General features: G+C 44.1%; 1 protein-coding gene across 1 annotated transcript; it reads right to left on the reverse strand.

Moving 5' to 3' along the window:
- Positions 1–3,362: 3,362 nt before the first annotated feature.
- LOC120686869 (nicotianamine aminotransferase 1-like) lies at positions 3,363–6,503 on the reverse strand. The gene is made up of 7 exons (XM_039969064.1): positions 6,102–6,503; positions 4,923–5,262; positions 4,613–4,831; positions 4,351–4,410; positions 4,099–4,254; positions 3,914–4,007; positions 3,363–3,779 (listed from the first exon to the last, which is right to left on the reverse strand). The coding sequence occupies exons 1-7, from the start codon at positions 6,404–6,406 to the stop codon at positions 3,607–3,609; spliced, it is 1,347 nt and encodes a 448-aa protein (XP_039824998.1). The 5' UTR covers positions 6,407–6,503; the 3' UTR covers positions 3,363–3,606.
- Between the last annotated feature and the right edge of the window lie 11,167 nt (positions 6,504–17,670).

Consider the following 17,670-nt stretch of genomic DNA (forward strand, 5'->3'; position numbering starts at 1 on the left):
AGGCCTGGACCATCAGCCGCTGGCTGATGACATCCATAGGGGTCCACACAGCCTATGCAGCAATGGCAGCGGAAACGCCCGTAGCCGCAGACGCGGCGGGCTTCGAGATGCCGAGCCAGATGTCCGCGGAGCCAGACGAGCTCTTGGTGGCCTTGAGCGCCACCTGGTAGAGCGCGCGCTCAGGCACCGTGCCGCCCAGCGACTCATGTCTTGGCCACCACAGCTGAGTGCGGGCTCTATAGGACGGATGAAGAATAAGAGGGAGGCAGGCGAGGAGGAAGACAGAGGGCATAAGTGTCCATACGAAAATACACAGCCACCATGTACATCTGCAGCTGGGCCTGAGTCGATCCCAAGCGTACTCCATGGCGTTCATATATCAGTCCTAGAATTGTAATGGTAGGATTCGAAATAGACAAGTATTAATGGTACTTCTCCAAAGTCCAAAAAAAAAAACCCTAAGAATAAAGTGACAGGACTTGCCTATTTTTAAGTTGGCATTTTGTTTTTCTTAACTCAAGTCATTCTGACAGTTGGATCCATATATGCCGCCGAGAGCCCTATGTCAACATGTACATATCGACTTGATGAATTAGATGTATTTGGTTCAAGAGCGGACTAGAACGGAGCCATTCTGTTCCATGTTTGGTTTGAGAGCGGATATGGAGCGGCTCCACAACAGAATATTCCCGCAGATTCTGGGATGAGCCGGCTCCAAAAAAAAGGCGGACGAGCTCGCTCGCTTCCAATGGCGTGAGTTCCATCCATCTACTTCTTGGCCTGCTGCGCCGGCCCTCGGCAAGCCGCACCTCTGCGGGCCGCGCCGCCACTCGTCGGGCCATGCCACCTGTCTGCACTGTCTCGTCGCCCTCGTCTAGCATCGCAGCAAGCGGAGGGATGGCGCCGAGCATCTCCCTCGCAGCGGTGGCGTCCTTGGCGTTCCTCCGCATGGCCGCCGCCTCGACACGGGACATGCACTCGCCCCCGCCAGGCAGGAGCACCCCCACGATGCCCTTCAGCTCCTCTAGTGCTGTCACCTTCCTGGCTGCCGCTTCAGCCTCGTCACCACACTCGGGGGGCTCCTCCGCCATGAGCAGCTCCACAAGCCAGCAGCTCGTTCGCTTGCTTGTAATCGGCTGCGCTAGTGGCTGGGCGTGCTGGAAGCCGCTGTTCCGGCTGGTAAAGTCACTCGCTGGCTGGTGCATCATCGTGATGCTGGAGGCAGCTAGCTGCCCATGCTGCCGAACGGCTGGGCTGCGGCTGGCTGATCAGCCCAGTCCACCCAGCCAATGTAGCTCATCTGAACGGGGCGCAGGCCGCGCTGCTGCTCCGCAATCCAGGCAGCGCCCGTGATTTAAAATTTCGGTGAAATATCGCCGAAATTTCCGAAATATCGCTTTTTTCGCTGAGGACCGAATTTTTTTTTATATCGGTATTACCATGGCTCAACATGTTACCGTGACCCTACTTCTATGAGATATTATGTTATTTCATCGATGTTATATAAATTTGTGATGGATAGCTGATTAGAGAGTTTTTCTTGGGAAATTATGCCAAATTTTTCAAACATCAATTTATTTTTTAAAAAAAATTGACCTGAAATTTCTGAAATTTCGTATTTATCGCCAGGGATCGAATTTTTTTCTTACCGGTATTGAAAACCTCTAGGCAAGCGGCGCCGGCAGAGGCTCTCAGGAAGGAGAGGTGAGGGTGGAAGTACCAATGCATGACAGGTGGACACCACAAAATGGGGGTTAACAGAACAAGAGCCGGTTGATCCTCGTCGCTCCAACCAAATAAAAAATGGAGCGATTCTGTCCCACGAACTAAACACAGGGCATAGAGCACATCCCTGTAATTTAGAATGGAACCGTTCCATCTTACTCTGCTCTCCAACCAAATGCTACCATAGTTTTCAAGCTGGGCATGCATCTTCAGGACCCAGAGACAAATCTTAAAATAGATAGGCAGGTCAGCAAACGTATGAGGAAGTTTACCAGAAGTTTGCAGTCGAAATAAAATATGTAATGACTAGATTTTACCTTGCCTTCTGTGACTTGACGCTTGCCGAGCATCCTGTTCTTGGGGTACTTCTTGACTGCTCCACCAGAAGAACAGAAAAAAAAAACAGAAAATTTTGAGCAGCATTATCTGAAAAGACCCAGGCCTTGTAGAGTACCAGTAGAATCTGGTGAAAACGCTTGTAAACACACACAGTGTAACAGAGGACACAGCATCACCGAGCCGGTCCAGAAGAAGCTACCCGGCGAGCTAATTACCCGCCGGCGATCAGCGGAAGGGCCAAACAGGTCTCCGACGAGCGCCTCCGACATCTTTCGTACCTGCGCGCCGTCATTCTCGAGACTCTCCGGGTGCCAATGATCGTGCGAGAGGTCGGGCCTGACGACGCGGGGGCCCATCATTATCCATTGGCGACCACTTAATCCCTTTCAATAAAGCAGTGTGATCTCTTGTGCACATTTTCCAAAATAGTGATCACTTTCTGGGCTTTCTCTTTGAGCCATATCAGCATGAGCTTAGCTAATGGGCTCCTATCTGTCAACCGAAAGAAAGGAATGTACATATCACAAAGCCCAGGAAGCGGCTTAAGAATCATGGTCACGCTTGTCTCCTTCAGATTATACCTGATGATGGGCTAACCAACCTGATAAATAACGACCCGCTTGAATGAAAAAAAAAACGATCCGACCAATGTGTGGCCTGAGCTCGGGCTGAATTTTTTACCCAACAAAAAATCGGGCTGAGTATGGGCTGTATTTTTTTTATTTGAAACCCGAGCCAAACCGATGGTCGGTTCATGCTTGAGAAAAAAATACCGGGTTTATTTTCTGATCCGACCCAAGCCCAATCGGATTTGATAGATGATCATATCTACTTCAGATCCTTATACAATTATTAGAACTTTTAATATAAGATTTTCACTATCCATGTGGGTCCAAGAGGGAGATAATATGCAGCGCCATGAGCATCAACACCCTCGTCCTCCCATGCAGCAGCTTGAGGAGGCGGCAATTCGAGTCTTTGTGTCCTTCGGTTGGTTATCGTTGAGTCAATTAGGTTTCCATTAATCATGAGAGAAACTTGTTGCAGTTTGTTTACCTCGCTTGGACTTGTTTGTGTGAGTGTGTGGAACCTTTTACTAGTTTGTAATAATTTGTAATAAGTGGACTGATTCTACATTGTGTAGATGAAGCTGGATAGTATCTATCCGTTATCTAAAAAAAGCATACTGTGCTAGAAACAAAGTTTGCTTGAGCTCACACTTTTTCATGAAGAAACGCATAAGAATTGATAGCGCCCTACTATTCAGACTGTAGAAACAGAGATTCAGGTTGCGTGAATGAGAAAGAGTCAAATAAATGCTATAATCAGATGACAATTCTCATATAGTCCCTTGTTTATTCGTTGTACACTTCAGATTCCTAAAATTTGTGTTACACCTACAGCCACTGAGGGCGACGACATGTTGCAACGGCGCTCAATGATGACTTGATAAAAGCCGAGTCCAATGCTTACCAAGGACCTAGCGCATCAAAGATATCATCTCCGACTGAAGATGGTGCCGTATCATAAATCACTAGAAGTTCATAACAATTTCTTTCTCTTGTGTTGCAAGGAACCGATGAGCTTATCATAACACTTTGCCGGCTTGCTGTGTCGCAAGCAGAAGGACTTGAGTCTGTCAAGGTCGTCTTCTAGAGAAGATGGATCAATTGCGAAGGTGATCCGGAGCCAATTCTTGTATCCCACACCACATCCTGACAAATCGTTCCCAACATGTTACAGCTCAAACAAAATAGTGACATCAAAGGTGGATTGAAAAAAAATATATCTTGTACCAATCAGATGCAGTGATCTGTATTATCGAACCAAGTGCGCAGGAGAAGAATACCTGGCAGAAGAACCACTAATTCTTCCTTTGCCAGCCTGCAGCAGAAGTCCATGTCATCTTTGATGCCTTGCAGGCAGGATAGGTCCAATTTCACCTGTAGCAAGTTACAGAAAATTTCACACCCCATTAGCAAATCCCTCATGGTGTCTTGCAGCATGGAAAAGTATGTGTGATGACTAACAGACCATTACAAACATGGAACCCTCAGGTTTGCTCGGGCATGTGATGGAATTGATGCCCTTCAGTTTCTCCCAGCATATATCTGCAGTTTCTCTAAGAATTTTAACAGTTCTGTTGAAGAATTCCTCCTTTGTGTTCTCCAGGAGTTTTGGAATTGCTCCCTGGTAAAACAAAATTGTGTTTAAGTGGATATAGACCATTGTATTTTTTTATGCACATGGAAGAAAATGAGAAATTGACAAAGCCGTTGTAGTCACCTGGACAAATGTTGGAGGATCAGAGGAGATATCAAGGTAGCTTTTGATACAGTCAACTACCTGGAAGAAGAAGAAAAAACAAATTTAAGCATCATGTGACTGCATTCTGTAAGATACCATCATTAAATTCCCAAATCTGAAGAATAGTTTTGCTATTTGATCAGGCATATTAGCACCCCTGGCCATGTTGTAAATGAATGGAAAACCCTTCATGTTTCCACCACTGATTACGAAATAATCAATGTCAAAGCAGGCGAAGAACCTTAGTCCTCTGAAATACACCATTAGGATCACTGGTAACAATCCATCCAAGCCGCCATCCAGGCACCACCCATCTCTTTGATATCGCCCCTAGTGTGAACACAGGAACCACTGTCCCAAACACACCCATGGGCACAAATTTCCTCTCCCCAAATGTCAAGTGAGCATACACCTCGTCAGTGATTACAAATATGCCAAGCTTCTGCGCGGTCTCGGCAACCTAGAATTATGAACACAAACTAGGCATTCAGATTATTTCCCAAGAGCTCATAAACTAGGGAGGAACCATGAACCAGCTTATTAGAACTTGCCTTGGCCAGGTGCTCATAGGTGTAGACATTGCCACAAGGGTTTCCTGGGTTGACAATGACCATGGCAACGGTGTTCTCATCAGCAAGAGCTCGGACGCCATCAATATCAACCTCCCAATCCTTCTCAGGTAGAAGATCAAAATACCGAGCTTCCATGCCATTGAAAGCAGCACGCGCCTCATAGAACAGGTATCCAGGCCTTGGAAGCAAGATGTTGGCACCAGGACGAGCTAAAACAGAGCAGATTATCTCAATTGCTTGAGAACAGCCGCTTGTGAGGTAGATGTCATCTGGTGATAATTCGTATGGCAGATCACGGGATAAGTACTTCGCGATGGACCTGGAAGTTATTTGAATTGCAAGGTTTTAAGACACGTTAAAACAGGTATGTTTACAGTTTGACTTACAGAGATACATAATGCAATCAGTGAAATAGTATGAAGTGAGGAGGAAATCAAGCTCTGTCTATAGTCTGTATTGCGTACAAGATAAGATGACCATAGCATTTGTCAGAGAACGTTTCTCTCTTCGTGCTCGTCGTCATCAACAGGACTTCAACCTCACATGATTGCAACACCAAATTGAACGCAAAGGCAACGTGCTGTTATTTTGTTATGAGGCCAAGAAGGCCAACCTGATGTAAGGTTCAGTGACTCCCAACTCCCAAGCAGAGCATAGACTGGTACTACTATTGGTCATCAAAATTACTTCTCTAATTTCTCAACCTCAGGAGTTAAAACTTAAAACCATATTGACCTCAGCAATAAGTAGTGTTATCCTAAGTGCGAAACGGTAAACAGTCGGTAACCTGCCGAACGGGCGTTTAAATGGTGCCTAAACAGGCTAAACGACCGTTTCGGCGAACAGTACCAATAAGGAATTCGGGCTGTACAATCATTTTTCTAAGGAAAGGTTCAGTGATTGCCACTCTACGCATGAGACCAGAAATAGTTTGTTTCATCAGTCAAACCTAGTCATACTCATCACCTCAACTGAATAATTCAGTAATAATTTTCCAATGCTGTAAAAATGACATTAGATTCGAGAGACAAGACATTTGTGCGGCTATGCCGATCTTGTCATATTGTTTCAGATTCAAGAGGCTGGATTGAATAAATATGGATCAAACAAGGGAATAACCAGCCAAGAGCCAAGGACTTGGAACAGCCAAGAAGTCACCTTCGTGCGGGCTCCAGGCCGACGCTGGTGGCGTAGGAGTTGTGCTCCCCTGACCGGAGCGCGCCGGCGACGGCGTCCACGGCCTCCGGCGCGGTGCGGAAGCACGGGAACGCCGACGGGTCGCCGTTCCCCATCGGGACCACCGGCCGGGCCCCGCCGCCGTCGGCCACCATCCCGGCCTTGACCCTGTTCAGCACGCCGCGCACTGAGAGCGCCGTCAGGCCCAGGAGGGCCTTGTTCGGCGCAAAGTTCCAGCCCGCCGCCGCCGCAGCCACGGCCACCCCATTGCCGGCGCCGTCCTCCATCGGGGCCGGGCGTGGTGGTTCTTGTGGCGCCGCTTGTTGGCACCTAGGCGGCCGCGACGAGAGTGGCGGAGTAGGATTTGTGATGCAGGTCGCTTGTGTGAACTGTGTGTGGAGCTCTACTTATATAGTACCGAGTGTGCTGAAAATTAGGATATGCCCGTTGATATTTTAGTCGGTCATCGTGTATCATTTGCAGATTCCTGAATGTGAATCTCAAGTGTGCTAAGTCGAAAACTCGAAACTAAATTAGCAGATTCCTCTCCTTTTTTAGATAAAGGAATATTGAACAATATTCCGGACTTTATATCAAAGAGTTATATCCAGCCCTTATTACAAACTTTGAGAGCTAAACAGGAAGCAAATTACAAGCCACAAAACCTATTACTAAACTGCCACCCGTTCCGCGTAAGATTCCTCTCTAAGAAATCTAACCAACTAAGTTAAACTTAATTTGTGATATGTCCATTGCTTCAAGCTTAAGATGTCAACAAAATAATAACACACAAACAATCTAACACAACATGGAGGTGCCTCTGTATTATTCTAAACCATGTTCTCACACACGGTTTTAAGGACAAAACCGAATGCATAACTATATGTATGCCAGGATCAAGTTTCATATATATAGAGACATTATAAGTGAATAATCAGTACAGCATCACAAAAAAGAGGATTAAAACAAATAAAAGACTATCAGAGTTATACAGCTTATCCTGGAAACGAAGGCTTCAAACTTCACAGGCAATCGACTGGGGGTTGCGTACGCCTAGAACTCAGCAACATCTTCAAAAGACTTCACCACAACTTTCTCCTTCTGAGCAGCAATAAGCAAGGGTGAGTACACTTATGGTTGGTACTCAGCAAGGCCACAAGAAATAACCAGAATGTGATTTATATCCATCTTTAAGTTTATTAATCATGTGAGGGTCCAAGCCGCTCTTGACCGTGAGCACGGCTAACCGGTTAGTTTTAACTCCGCAGAGGTTGTACACTTTCACCACAACTCGCGTAAAAGTTCCGAAGAACTTTGAACCCAACCACGCATATGTGCTGATCAAGCACAATACCACACTTCCGAGGTGTGATTGCATAGGGACGCTACGAGGCCTTTACAAAGAATTCCTATATGTATGTGTTGGTCCCTGCCGTGCGGTCCCTCAAAAGACGCAGCTTCCTTCACCCGCTCCACAACACAAACTCATAACCACCAAGCGGAACAACCCCAACACAACATATAGTTCATCTAATTACTTAGCCAAGACCAGAGCCCATTAGTATTGTGGTTGTACGGTTTTCTTGGGTGGTTCTCCATGTTCCAATTAAATCATATCATCTTGTGAATAAAGCATAGATAGAAAGATGGTTAGGGTCACTTGCCTTTCTCCAACGAAAAGCTACTCTTACTGCTCTTCAGCTCTTGCTCACTTGGGATTCTTGATTCTTCAAGCTTCAAACAACGATCTTTCTACTCGAAGCAAACACCGAGCAAACATACAAAGCAAACAAAAAGATCCATCTAAGAACAATACACCAAAACAAAAGAAAGGCATAAAAAGAACACACTAAAGGATAGGGCTCGTTGCTACGATTACGAGGACGCAAGAAACGCAGAAAACGGAGCTACAGTTGAAAAGAAACAGCTAACGAAAGATTTGTGTCAATAAGGAAAAGCTTTATTTTTTTAATTAGGAACCACATGTGAAGGACATTTAAAAGAAATATCCTTGATTATAATTAACTCACATTATATTTGCATTTATAAAATCGAAGCAAAACTTAGTTAGATTTTATATATAATTGTCTGTGTAGAAATTACACTAATTAAACAATTAATTAGAGAACAGATATATGAGAGCATCTAAACAAATAACTTTATGATTGGTATTGAGCTTAACAAATTATAGCTAAAACACAGTTATGTCGATATTACTCATATTGATCATTATTTATGAAAAACTATGTAACATCTAATTAGCTTTTAATTAGAAAACTAGATGAGAGAACTTTAATCAAATTGAATCTTTATTTATTTTTAAAACAAGAACTACGCACAACGACGTTGCAACATAAAAGCTTATGCTAAGACAAAGCTAACGCAACAAGAACAGATCGAAAGGGATCTAAAACGGCGATTCTACGCAAGAACAAGGATCTAGTCGCGATTAAATGTAGACTACGAGGGTTAGCTGCTGATTTTTGCAAGACACATAAAACAGTGCTCGCCAAAATTAGCAAAGTTTAGGGTTAGATCTACAAAAGATCATAGATGGGACTGGGTTGAAAAGAACTAATAGATCTAGGGGTTTTATGCAGATTTGGCAAGGCACAAGAAATAACAGCAAAATTACAGTGTTTCTCAGGGGCAATTTGCAAAAAGCTCAGAACAGCACCCATGGAGGGCGCCGGGTACTGTAGCACGAGTTCCCAGCGTTCTAGGGCATGGGAGAGCGCGGGGAGTGGGGGAAACCAAAGAGGAGAGGAAGGGGGTTCCGTTTGATGGCTTACCCACGACGGGGACTCACCACGGCAGCCAGACTCAAAGCTGGAAGGGGCGGCGGCGGCTCTGTTCGGCGAGGAGACCTGATGGCGGTGGCACGTGCAGGGTTTGGCGCAACCCTGTGCGATGGCGTAGGTACCAGGGCACGCGGGGCAGGGGTGCAGAGCTAGAAGGCGCAACAGCAGGTGGAGTGCAGGGCCATGGGTACGCAGGGCATCACGCGGCGCGAGGCTCGCGCGGCAGAGAGGATGCGGCGGCGTGCAGTGCTGCGCGAGGAAGAGGAGGCGCGATGGAACGGGGGATCATCTCGTGGAGTTCTAGGGCCGGCGATGCCAGGGAGGTCGCAGGGGGCTTGGCCTCGGGATTTATATGGAGCACCAGGTCTGGTCGTGCGTAGCACGTACGTAGAGGAGGAGACGGTGCCGTGCAGCACCCAGACTTTGGTCGAGGCTGGCTGTTGGTGGACCGGGTAGCTCGCAGGTAGAACTAGGTTGGGCCAGAGGGGTTTGGTGTGGGCTGAAAAGAAAACGTGGTGACCAAAAACCAAAAACAAAAAGACTACTTAAGAGCAGGGAGAACGAACGAGAGATCCTTCAGGCAAACTGAGATCTTTTCATAGGGTGCTGACGGAAGACTTGAATGATGCACATGCTGATGATAGCAACATGAGCCATTCGGTCTTGGATGAAACCAAAACAGCATGGGGCAAACAGCTAGCTCGGCGTGTCGGTGGCAAGATGAGGTCAAGCATGCATGGTCATACCGAACTCGTTCAACGAATCATGGCGCGCACATACAGAAAAGCGGAGATTACATCGGGCTGATAAATAGAATTCGAGTGACGGAAAGAAGGGTAAAGATATAGTCAAAAAGGATGGGATGTTGATGGCATTTAGGTTAAGTCTAGGATTTTAGAGCAACGGTGTTGGTCGTCCGAGCTAATGGTGCAGATAGTGAAGCCTCGACGAACAACGCGAAAATCGAGATACGACTCCATTTTGGGTGTGGTTGATCAAGGACAAAGATTAGAGAATGGAAAACTCGATGGGACATTTTAGGGTGTCGGATATGATAGAGTAAAAAGAGCAAATTGTGATAAAAAGAATCGATTCGACTACGACAAGAAATCGAGAACTGAAAAATAATAGAAAGAAAAAGGTAACAAACTTTAGAACTTCACGGGACTACTTCTTGATAACACCAACTTGGTGAAGGAAGATGATCGATGTGATTGTCGGTCAGCTAGCTTCGAAGAGTTATTAAGCTTCGGAAAGGAAAAGGCAAAAGGTGAAAACAAGGGTATTGGTTTCAGTACATCAATGAGAAGCTTCGGGTGTACTTTTTGTGATGGAAACACGATGGATGATGAGATTGTGGCAGTGGCCAAGCTCAAGCTTGCGCGCGGCACAATTCTGGAATTTAGGGTGGATTAAGACAAAAACAGGTTGAATCCAGCCCGAGGTGAAAAGAAAATGAATTTGTTTTTCAGAACATATTTTAAGGCTTAAAATAAATTTAGAACAGTCTAGATAACTATTTTAAATTAAACCTCAAAAAATATAATCTGAAGATCCGAAAATTTCCCAACAATTGCTGAAGATAGTACGGGATACAAGAGTCCAAATAAAATATTTGAAACTCTTGAAAAAATATTTTAGAGCCATTCAAAAAAAAATGAAATTAGCTCACAGGAAAATGAGAATAATTTCAAGAAAAATTTGGAAAATTCTCGGAAAACCCTAAAGATGGCTGAACACATTCTAAAAGACACTCACAATCCAAAATTAAATATTTTGGAGTGTGACACATGTCAACTATTTGACCAGTTTGATAAAAAAATATGTTGTTATATATCCTATTCAACTTCTATCATGTTGGCCATTAATAAATGAAAGAATCATGATGATAGAAAATTAAAGTTTACTAGATTTATCATGACAATACTTTCATAATTCTGTAGTTTTTTTTTGGTTGCAGACGGTATGTGTTTTGTAGAAATTACTAGTCAAATTTCCATCAACCTAGTTTACCAATTTTTGAAATAGTAGCTCTAAACCTTCAATAATTTGTACGCATATCAATAATTTGAAGATTTCTAAAGTCCAAATCAATACTTTTGAAGGAAACTTGGTGGCAGTTCTGATACTTCTTTAGCGATCCCGTTAGCCCAACTAATAGCTTAAAAGGTAGCTACCTCTTTTCATTAATTGGACAACTTTAACTTTTTCCTGTCTTTCAAAAGTAATTTGGACTGTAATTCCTTTTATATTCTTTTACTAATTCTAATATATGCCAAAGCACAGTTTCAACTACCTAATATTGTTTCATCTAGTCGAATCTTACCATTTGAAAATCTTTTATGGTAGAACTCGAGATGTCTCGCAGCAATACCTGCTCTCTTTCGTGTGTCAATGTCATTAAGGATGATGCTAATACAAACGGCATGAAATGGGTCTTTTCCAATGGATAGGAGCTTGAAACGCACTAGACAGATAGTCTTGATTGTTCAGTGGTTGCAGTAGCAAAATAGAATGTAATCCGGTCATCAAACACAAATTGGACAAGTGGAACACTAATAAACAAGTGACCATCTTGGAACTGTCCGAGTGGGCGACAAAGCCAACTGGGATTGCCACGCGGGCACATGACGTGACAAAATCCAGCACTGACACTCTCCTTTGTTTAGAGCAATTATTACAATCAGCGAGTTGCCGGCGAGGTCCTACGTGGAGGATAAAGAAAATAGGAGAGAGAGTGGAGTGACCGACTTGTGAGACGCCGGTGGAAAGTGCACTACTAGAAAAATGCCTTAAGGCACCGGTTGCAGGTGCCCTTTGGTACCGGTTTTTTGAACCGGTACCCCGAAAGTGGTACCAAAGGCTCGAGCCTTTGGTATCGGTTAAATTAACTAGTACATAAGGCTTCCAAAATTCACGAAAAATATTCTCTTTGGCTCGGATTTGAACTCGCGACCTCTAGCCTTGCGCGTTGCTCCTTTACCATCTCAACTACACAGTTTTTTTGATTGAAAAGGAGATGCTTTCCTTTTGAAGTAACCCATGGATGAGACTAAGGTACCGGTTGGTAAGGCTCCTAAGGTACCGGTTGGTAACACAAACCGGTACCTAAACCTCGTCTAAAGGTTCTGGTTGGTGGTACCACCCGGTACTAATATAAAAGTTACCATCCGATACCTATGGAGAGCCTTAGGCACCGGTTGATAATACCAACCGGTACTTAAGACTCATTCAAAGATTTCATCCACCCCAAAAGTACTGGTATGGAGATGAACCGGTACCTATGTTATCATAGGTACCGGTTCATCTCCATACCGGTACTTTTGGGGTGGACTTAAGACTTGTTTTCTAGTAGTGGTGGGCGAAGAGCCCTGTGCTGCATTGTTTCTCAATTTGATTGGCCGCATGTCGTTTTTTCAGACTTCGAACGCGCTACTGCAGTGCTGTGCCGCACTAATTATTGTCCACGCTGGACGTTGGTTCGACGGCTGCAGGCGCAACCAATAGCCCTGCTCTTAGTTTGAGTGGTTGGTGACTGGCGCCACGTTTCGTGGCTTGGCGGCCAAGTTCAGTGCGAGTTGTAGTTTGGCACTAAACGTCTCTTGCTGGCTGCACACGTGAGTGACTGCTGCAAGCGCGAGGAAGCTGCGCGTGCAATCAGTAGTTCACTGGTTCTGCACTCATCCCCCCCCCCCCCCCCTCATTTTTAAATTTCCATCTGTGATCCGTCAGATTCTTACTCCACAAATTTACAAACCTATCATCAGTCGTTTTCACTTTACCCCGTTCATTCCAAACAGCAGGAATCATGCTAGTTTAGTTAGAAGTTCGCAGAGGCAAGCTGAGACGTTTTTTTCTAAAATAAAAAGAAGAGAAGTTTAGGTTTGAAGTATGCATTGGACATGATTGAAGGAACACTACGCGGCTCTGACGCCCAGTGTGCATGTGGCGGATGCAGCACTGGGTCTAGGGGGCTTCAGCCCACCCTACCTAGACCCCAAAAAACAATGGAGCCCCCCCATCCCCCCTCCCCCATTTTTTTAGAAGAAAGGAGGAAGAAGAAAGGGAGGAAGAGAAAAAAAAAATCAGCCCCCTTTTAATCATTCCTGGATCCGCTACCGTGTGCATGCATAAGGTGGACAAATAGAAATTTGCCCTTGACCACGATACAAACATGTGTCCATATCGATCACTAGGACTGCATTCTGAAACGCTTATTAGCTTATAATAGCATATACGTTTACATGTCACTGCAATTAAGGGCTAAGACTAGGGCTCATAGCCCTAGTGGCCCCAGTGCTAGGTCCGCCACTGGCTGATGCCAAAGTTTCACTATGTGACATTATTGATACATTTTCTCAATTATTCGTACAGGAATTGAAAAGTTTTGTACAGGATTGTAGGAGGTTAGCTATTCTTAGCAGAGTGGGGAAAATGATAAGGGTCATTGTCACTACTAGCTAGCTAGGTTTACAATATTATATTTGTGAAGGGCATATTTTAACTAGCAGACGGTTATTAGTTCTTATGTAGAATTTTCTCAAATTGCCATGGTTTTTTATAGTCTAATTAAGATATCTCCCAAGAGTTATTTACTAATAAGGTGCTGACTATGATAGCTTACATGAAACTGCAAAGAAATGTTCATATCCTGTTAATATTCATCCCATTGTCAATGATAGCTTCATGTGAACTTCAAGAACTATTGTCTTTTTGGACTTAAATCTAAACTTACCTCTGAGGATCAATCCTCATACTGATATACTTGGTGTAATGACTCTTTCTGAGGCCAAAGAAACACTAAAGTGTCACTTGTCAAATCCATCCTTCCCTTTTGTTCAAATGTCTTTGCAAGTTTGATATCAAGCATGAACCCCATCATCTCCATCAAGACCTTGTGAGCAAGAAGAAACCTGGTGGTCGGTGATGAAGGCAAAAGCATAAAGAGAATCCGGAAGCCCAAACTTGCCGTACTTGGGCCCAACCTATCTTGTGGCCCAAGTAGACCGTGCCCAAATCCAAGGAAGTAGTGTGTATTTTTGTGCGCTTTTTTTCTTTTATATATTTTTAAAAAATAAAAATTTCAAAAATATATGTCCATTTTAAAATATTTCAAAAATACCCCGTCGCCCCCATAGGGCGACAGGCCCTAAGTGTATTTTTTTTCTTTAAATTTGCAACGAGATCTCTGGAAAAAAAAGGGGGCCTGTCGCCCCCCCCACGGGCGACAGGGGGGGCCTGTCGCCACCCCTCGGGCGACCGGGGTAACCCCCCTTATATAAGATCCAACCCCCCTCCCCTTCCCTCCTCATTTGAGTCCGAAAATTCCACAAAAAATCCAGAAAAAAAGAGAGAGGTGTGGAGAAGGGAAGCGGCGAAGCCCTGCCGGATTCAGCACTTGTGATCTGCAAGTTAGTACATTTAGTTTATATATTTTTCTATTTAAGTACTATGCATTTAAGTAGGAGTAATTTAAGTAGGGGTGAGTAATTTAATTTAATTAGTGCTATAGTAGAACCATTTAAGTAGGAGTTTAATGATACTTTAGTTTGTAGTTACGTAGTAGTAAATTAGTTTAGAAATTTAGTACTATGCATTTATTATTACAATTGCAGTACTATTAGAGACGTGTTTATAAATTAATTATGATTTAGAATAGAATTTGGCATATGCAGTATAGAATTTGAATGTCATCATGTAGTTATGAATACTTATACGTTGTAGTTGCATTTCATACTTAGTTTTTACGGATTATTAAATAAGGTAGTGAAGTAAAGAGTATAACTCGATAAGTATTATGTGATATACAGATATGTCGAGCAAGATGCAGTTTCAAGTATTTTATGGTGACTACAATGTTATGTATGGGCCAAATGGAGTAGATCTTTCTGTCTTTAAGTGCACATCTAGCGCCATAGATAAACCTCTGGAAAAGAGTTTTGGTTCCATATGTAAGTGGCTGCAACGTGAGTTTTTGTGTTGATCCGTTGACACATGTGATCACCGTCCAGTCTCTTGTTAATTGGGAGGTAGAAAGTGAATTATGGGAATTGATGATGATACACAGCACTGATGACTGGCAGAAGTACATGCAAGCAGCTCTAGAGCATGGATGGCCTCTGGCCATTCTTGTTCAAATCCGGGAGAAGACACAAAATGAAATCCAACATTGTGCAGATCAAGGAACTCCGAGTATTCGAAGAGAGACCAATTATGTTGAGCAAGATGAGTCAGAAGAGACAGAGTACCAAAACATGGGACCACAGGGCCTTGCTGATGAGGGAGAGAGGATACATAGCATTGTGGACGAGATGGAGGCAGAAGACCAAACCGCAATAGAGATGGAAGAATATGAGGGCTCATCTGATGACGAGCAGTACTCATTGCCAAAAGAGTGGAAGGAGCATGATTTTGGCAGTCATGTCGCAGAAGATGTACGAAATCAGGAGTGGGAGTACAGAGGGAATGAGGTAGTGCAAGGTGCAACATATCCAAACATTGAAGCCGTAAAAGATGCTATGAGACTATGGGCAATATCATTGAAACGAGAATTCAGAGTCGTAAATTCTGGCAATAAAGAATATGAGGTGAAGTGTGTGAATGATGGATGTCCATGGCGAGTACATGCATTCAAGGGAAAATGGAAATTAAACTGGAAATGTTCTATTGTGACAGAGCACACTTGTTTGCTGTCAGAAGTTCTTCCCTCGCATCGCAATATATCTTGCGATTTTGTTGCAAAGCAAATGTATGGGTTTATTATGGACAACCTAAATTATGAGCCAAAAATGATTGTTCGACACATTGAGCAGACTTACCAGTACACCATCAGTTATTTGAAGGCATGGCGGGCTAAACAAAGGGTGTTCGAGATGCGGTTCGGCACATACAAGGCATCATATGATAACCTACCTCGTATGTTATCCCAGGTTGCTGCTAGAAATCCTGGAAGCTTTTATGACACATACCTCGTACCAGCCGTGACTAGGGAACAAAGAATTATGCAACGAGCCTTCTTTTGCATAGGTGCTTGTGTTAGAGCATTTCAGTTTTGTCTTCCATTGATCTGCATTGATGGCACATTTTTTACTGGAAGGTATAAATGTCAGATACTCACCGCATTCGGTGTAGATTGCAACAACCAAATAGTTCCGCTCGCATTTGCATTTGTTGAGAATGAGAACATAGATAGTTGGTATTGGTTCCTTGAACGAGTGAAGATTTATGTTGTTGCTGCACGTCCAGATGTGTGCCTTATTAGTGATATGCATGCAGGTCTGCTGCAATCAATACTGAAATTGCAACGTGGAACTGTGACAACGCCTCCATTGTGGCCCGATGTCCAAAACAGGTGGTGCATTAGGCATATGGGTGCAAACTTCTATGACCACTTCAAGAACAAAGATCCTAAGAACCTGTTTAAGAGGTTGTGCACCCAAAATCAACAGAGAAAATTCAATGCATTATGGCAGATGCTTGATCAGTTGACTGCAGAGCTAGTGAAGGTAAGGGCATCAGGAGCAGGCACGAGTCAGGCTGCAGAGGCTAGGGATTCAATTGAGAAGCCATTTTCACACTGGATTCGAGGTGCACCTAAGGAGAAATGGTCATTCCTTTATGATACCAATGGAATACGGTATGGTATTCAGACAACGAACTATGCAGAGTGTTTCAATATGGTTATGCGTTCTTGTCGTGCCTTTCCTCTTGTGGGAATTGTTGAGTTCATCATGTATGGGTGCATGAAGTATTTCAGAGAGCGTTACACGGCTGCAAGCATAAACATCAGCAACCCCCAAATTCAGTTTTGCAAATGAGTGACACAATATATGCAAGAGAAGATTGAAAAGGCCAAACTACACCACGATGTCTTTGTATCCGATGTTTATCATTGTGCTAGTTTACTTGTCATTTGTTTCTATAGATATTATTGATGTGAACTTGTTATGTTTGTGGGTTCCATAATGCTCGTGAAATAAGGGAAGTTCTTGCGATTTTTTTCCATGATTTAAGGAAGGACAAGTTAGGTGCGGTAGGAGTTAGCGGTCGAGATCCTGCCGACGATGATGACGACTACACGCTCGAATAGCTCAAAATAGGAACCATAGTGTATCTAGTTGCGACTACGAGATCACAGGTTGCCACTGCTCAGCACGGCGATCACGGGTTTCCCAAATGTCGCATTCTTTGTCCAGACATACGTGACATGTTCAGCAGTGCCCTTCCACCATTTCAAAAAGATGTGACAACATGGCAACCACTCCAGCTCACCTTCAAAGCAGTCTCTCTAGCGAGGACGACGAACCTGTCATTCTACAGTGCAGGTCTATGGCGTGTAGTGGGGAAAGCGGCATCTAGGCGCGATCGACCGAGCGGTATCAATGCAGCAATGTGAGTCTGCATGCACAGAGATGCATCGAGTAGTCATTTCGAGAATCGAATCTAGCCTTTTCAGTGTTAGGTCAGCTAGCCTCTTCACTGTGTTGTCATGTAGGCTTTTTAGGTGCATTTACACTTCACACTCTGAGTATCAGACCTTCGTGCGCCTATAAATACTCCGAAGTTTGTGAACTCCCAGCAGCACTTAAACACCAAAGCACATTGTATGCCCAATGTCTGGAGGTGGGTCTAGCGGGAAGAATTACTATGGTTTTGGGAAAGAAAAGGTGGAAGAAAGGGAGACCCCATAATATGGGAGGGGCCTCTTGGACCTGATTCCTTTCCGGAACCAGTGTTTGAGTTTCCGCCAC

This window comes from Panicum virgatum, chromosome 8N, assembly GCF_016808335.1.
Source record: "Panicum virgatum strain AP13 chromosome 8N, P.virgatum_v5, whole genome shotgun sequence".
Taxonomy (NCBI): Eukaryota; Viridiplantae; Streptophyta; class Magnoliopsida; order Poales; family Poaceae; genus Panicum; species Panicum virgatum.

Coding starts and splice junctions, on each gene's coding strand:
- LOC120686869 (XM_039969064.1), bottom strand. CDS start 6,406: ATGGAGGACGGCGCCGGCAATGGGGTGGCCGTGGCTGCGGCGGCGGCG. Junction 5,263..6,101: donor GGCCTGGAGCCCGCACGAAG/GTGACTTCTTGG, acceptor AATAACTTCCAG/GTCCATCGCGAAGTACTTAT. Junction 3,780..3,913: donor ATTAGTGGTTCTTCTGCCAG/GTATTCTTCTCC, acceptor ACGATTTGTCAG/GATGTGGTGTGGGATACAAG.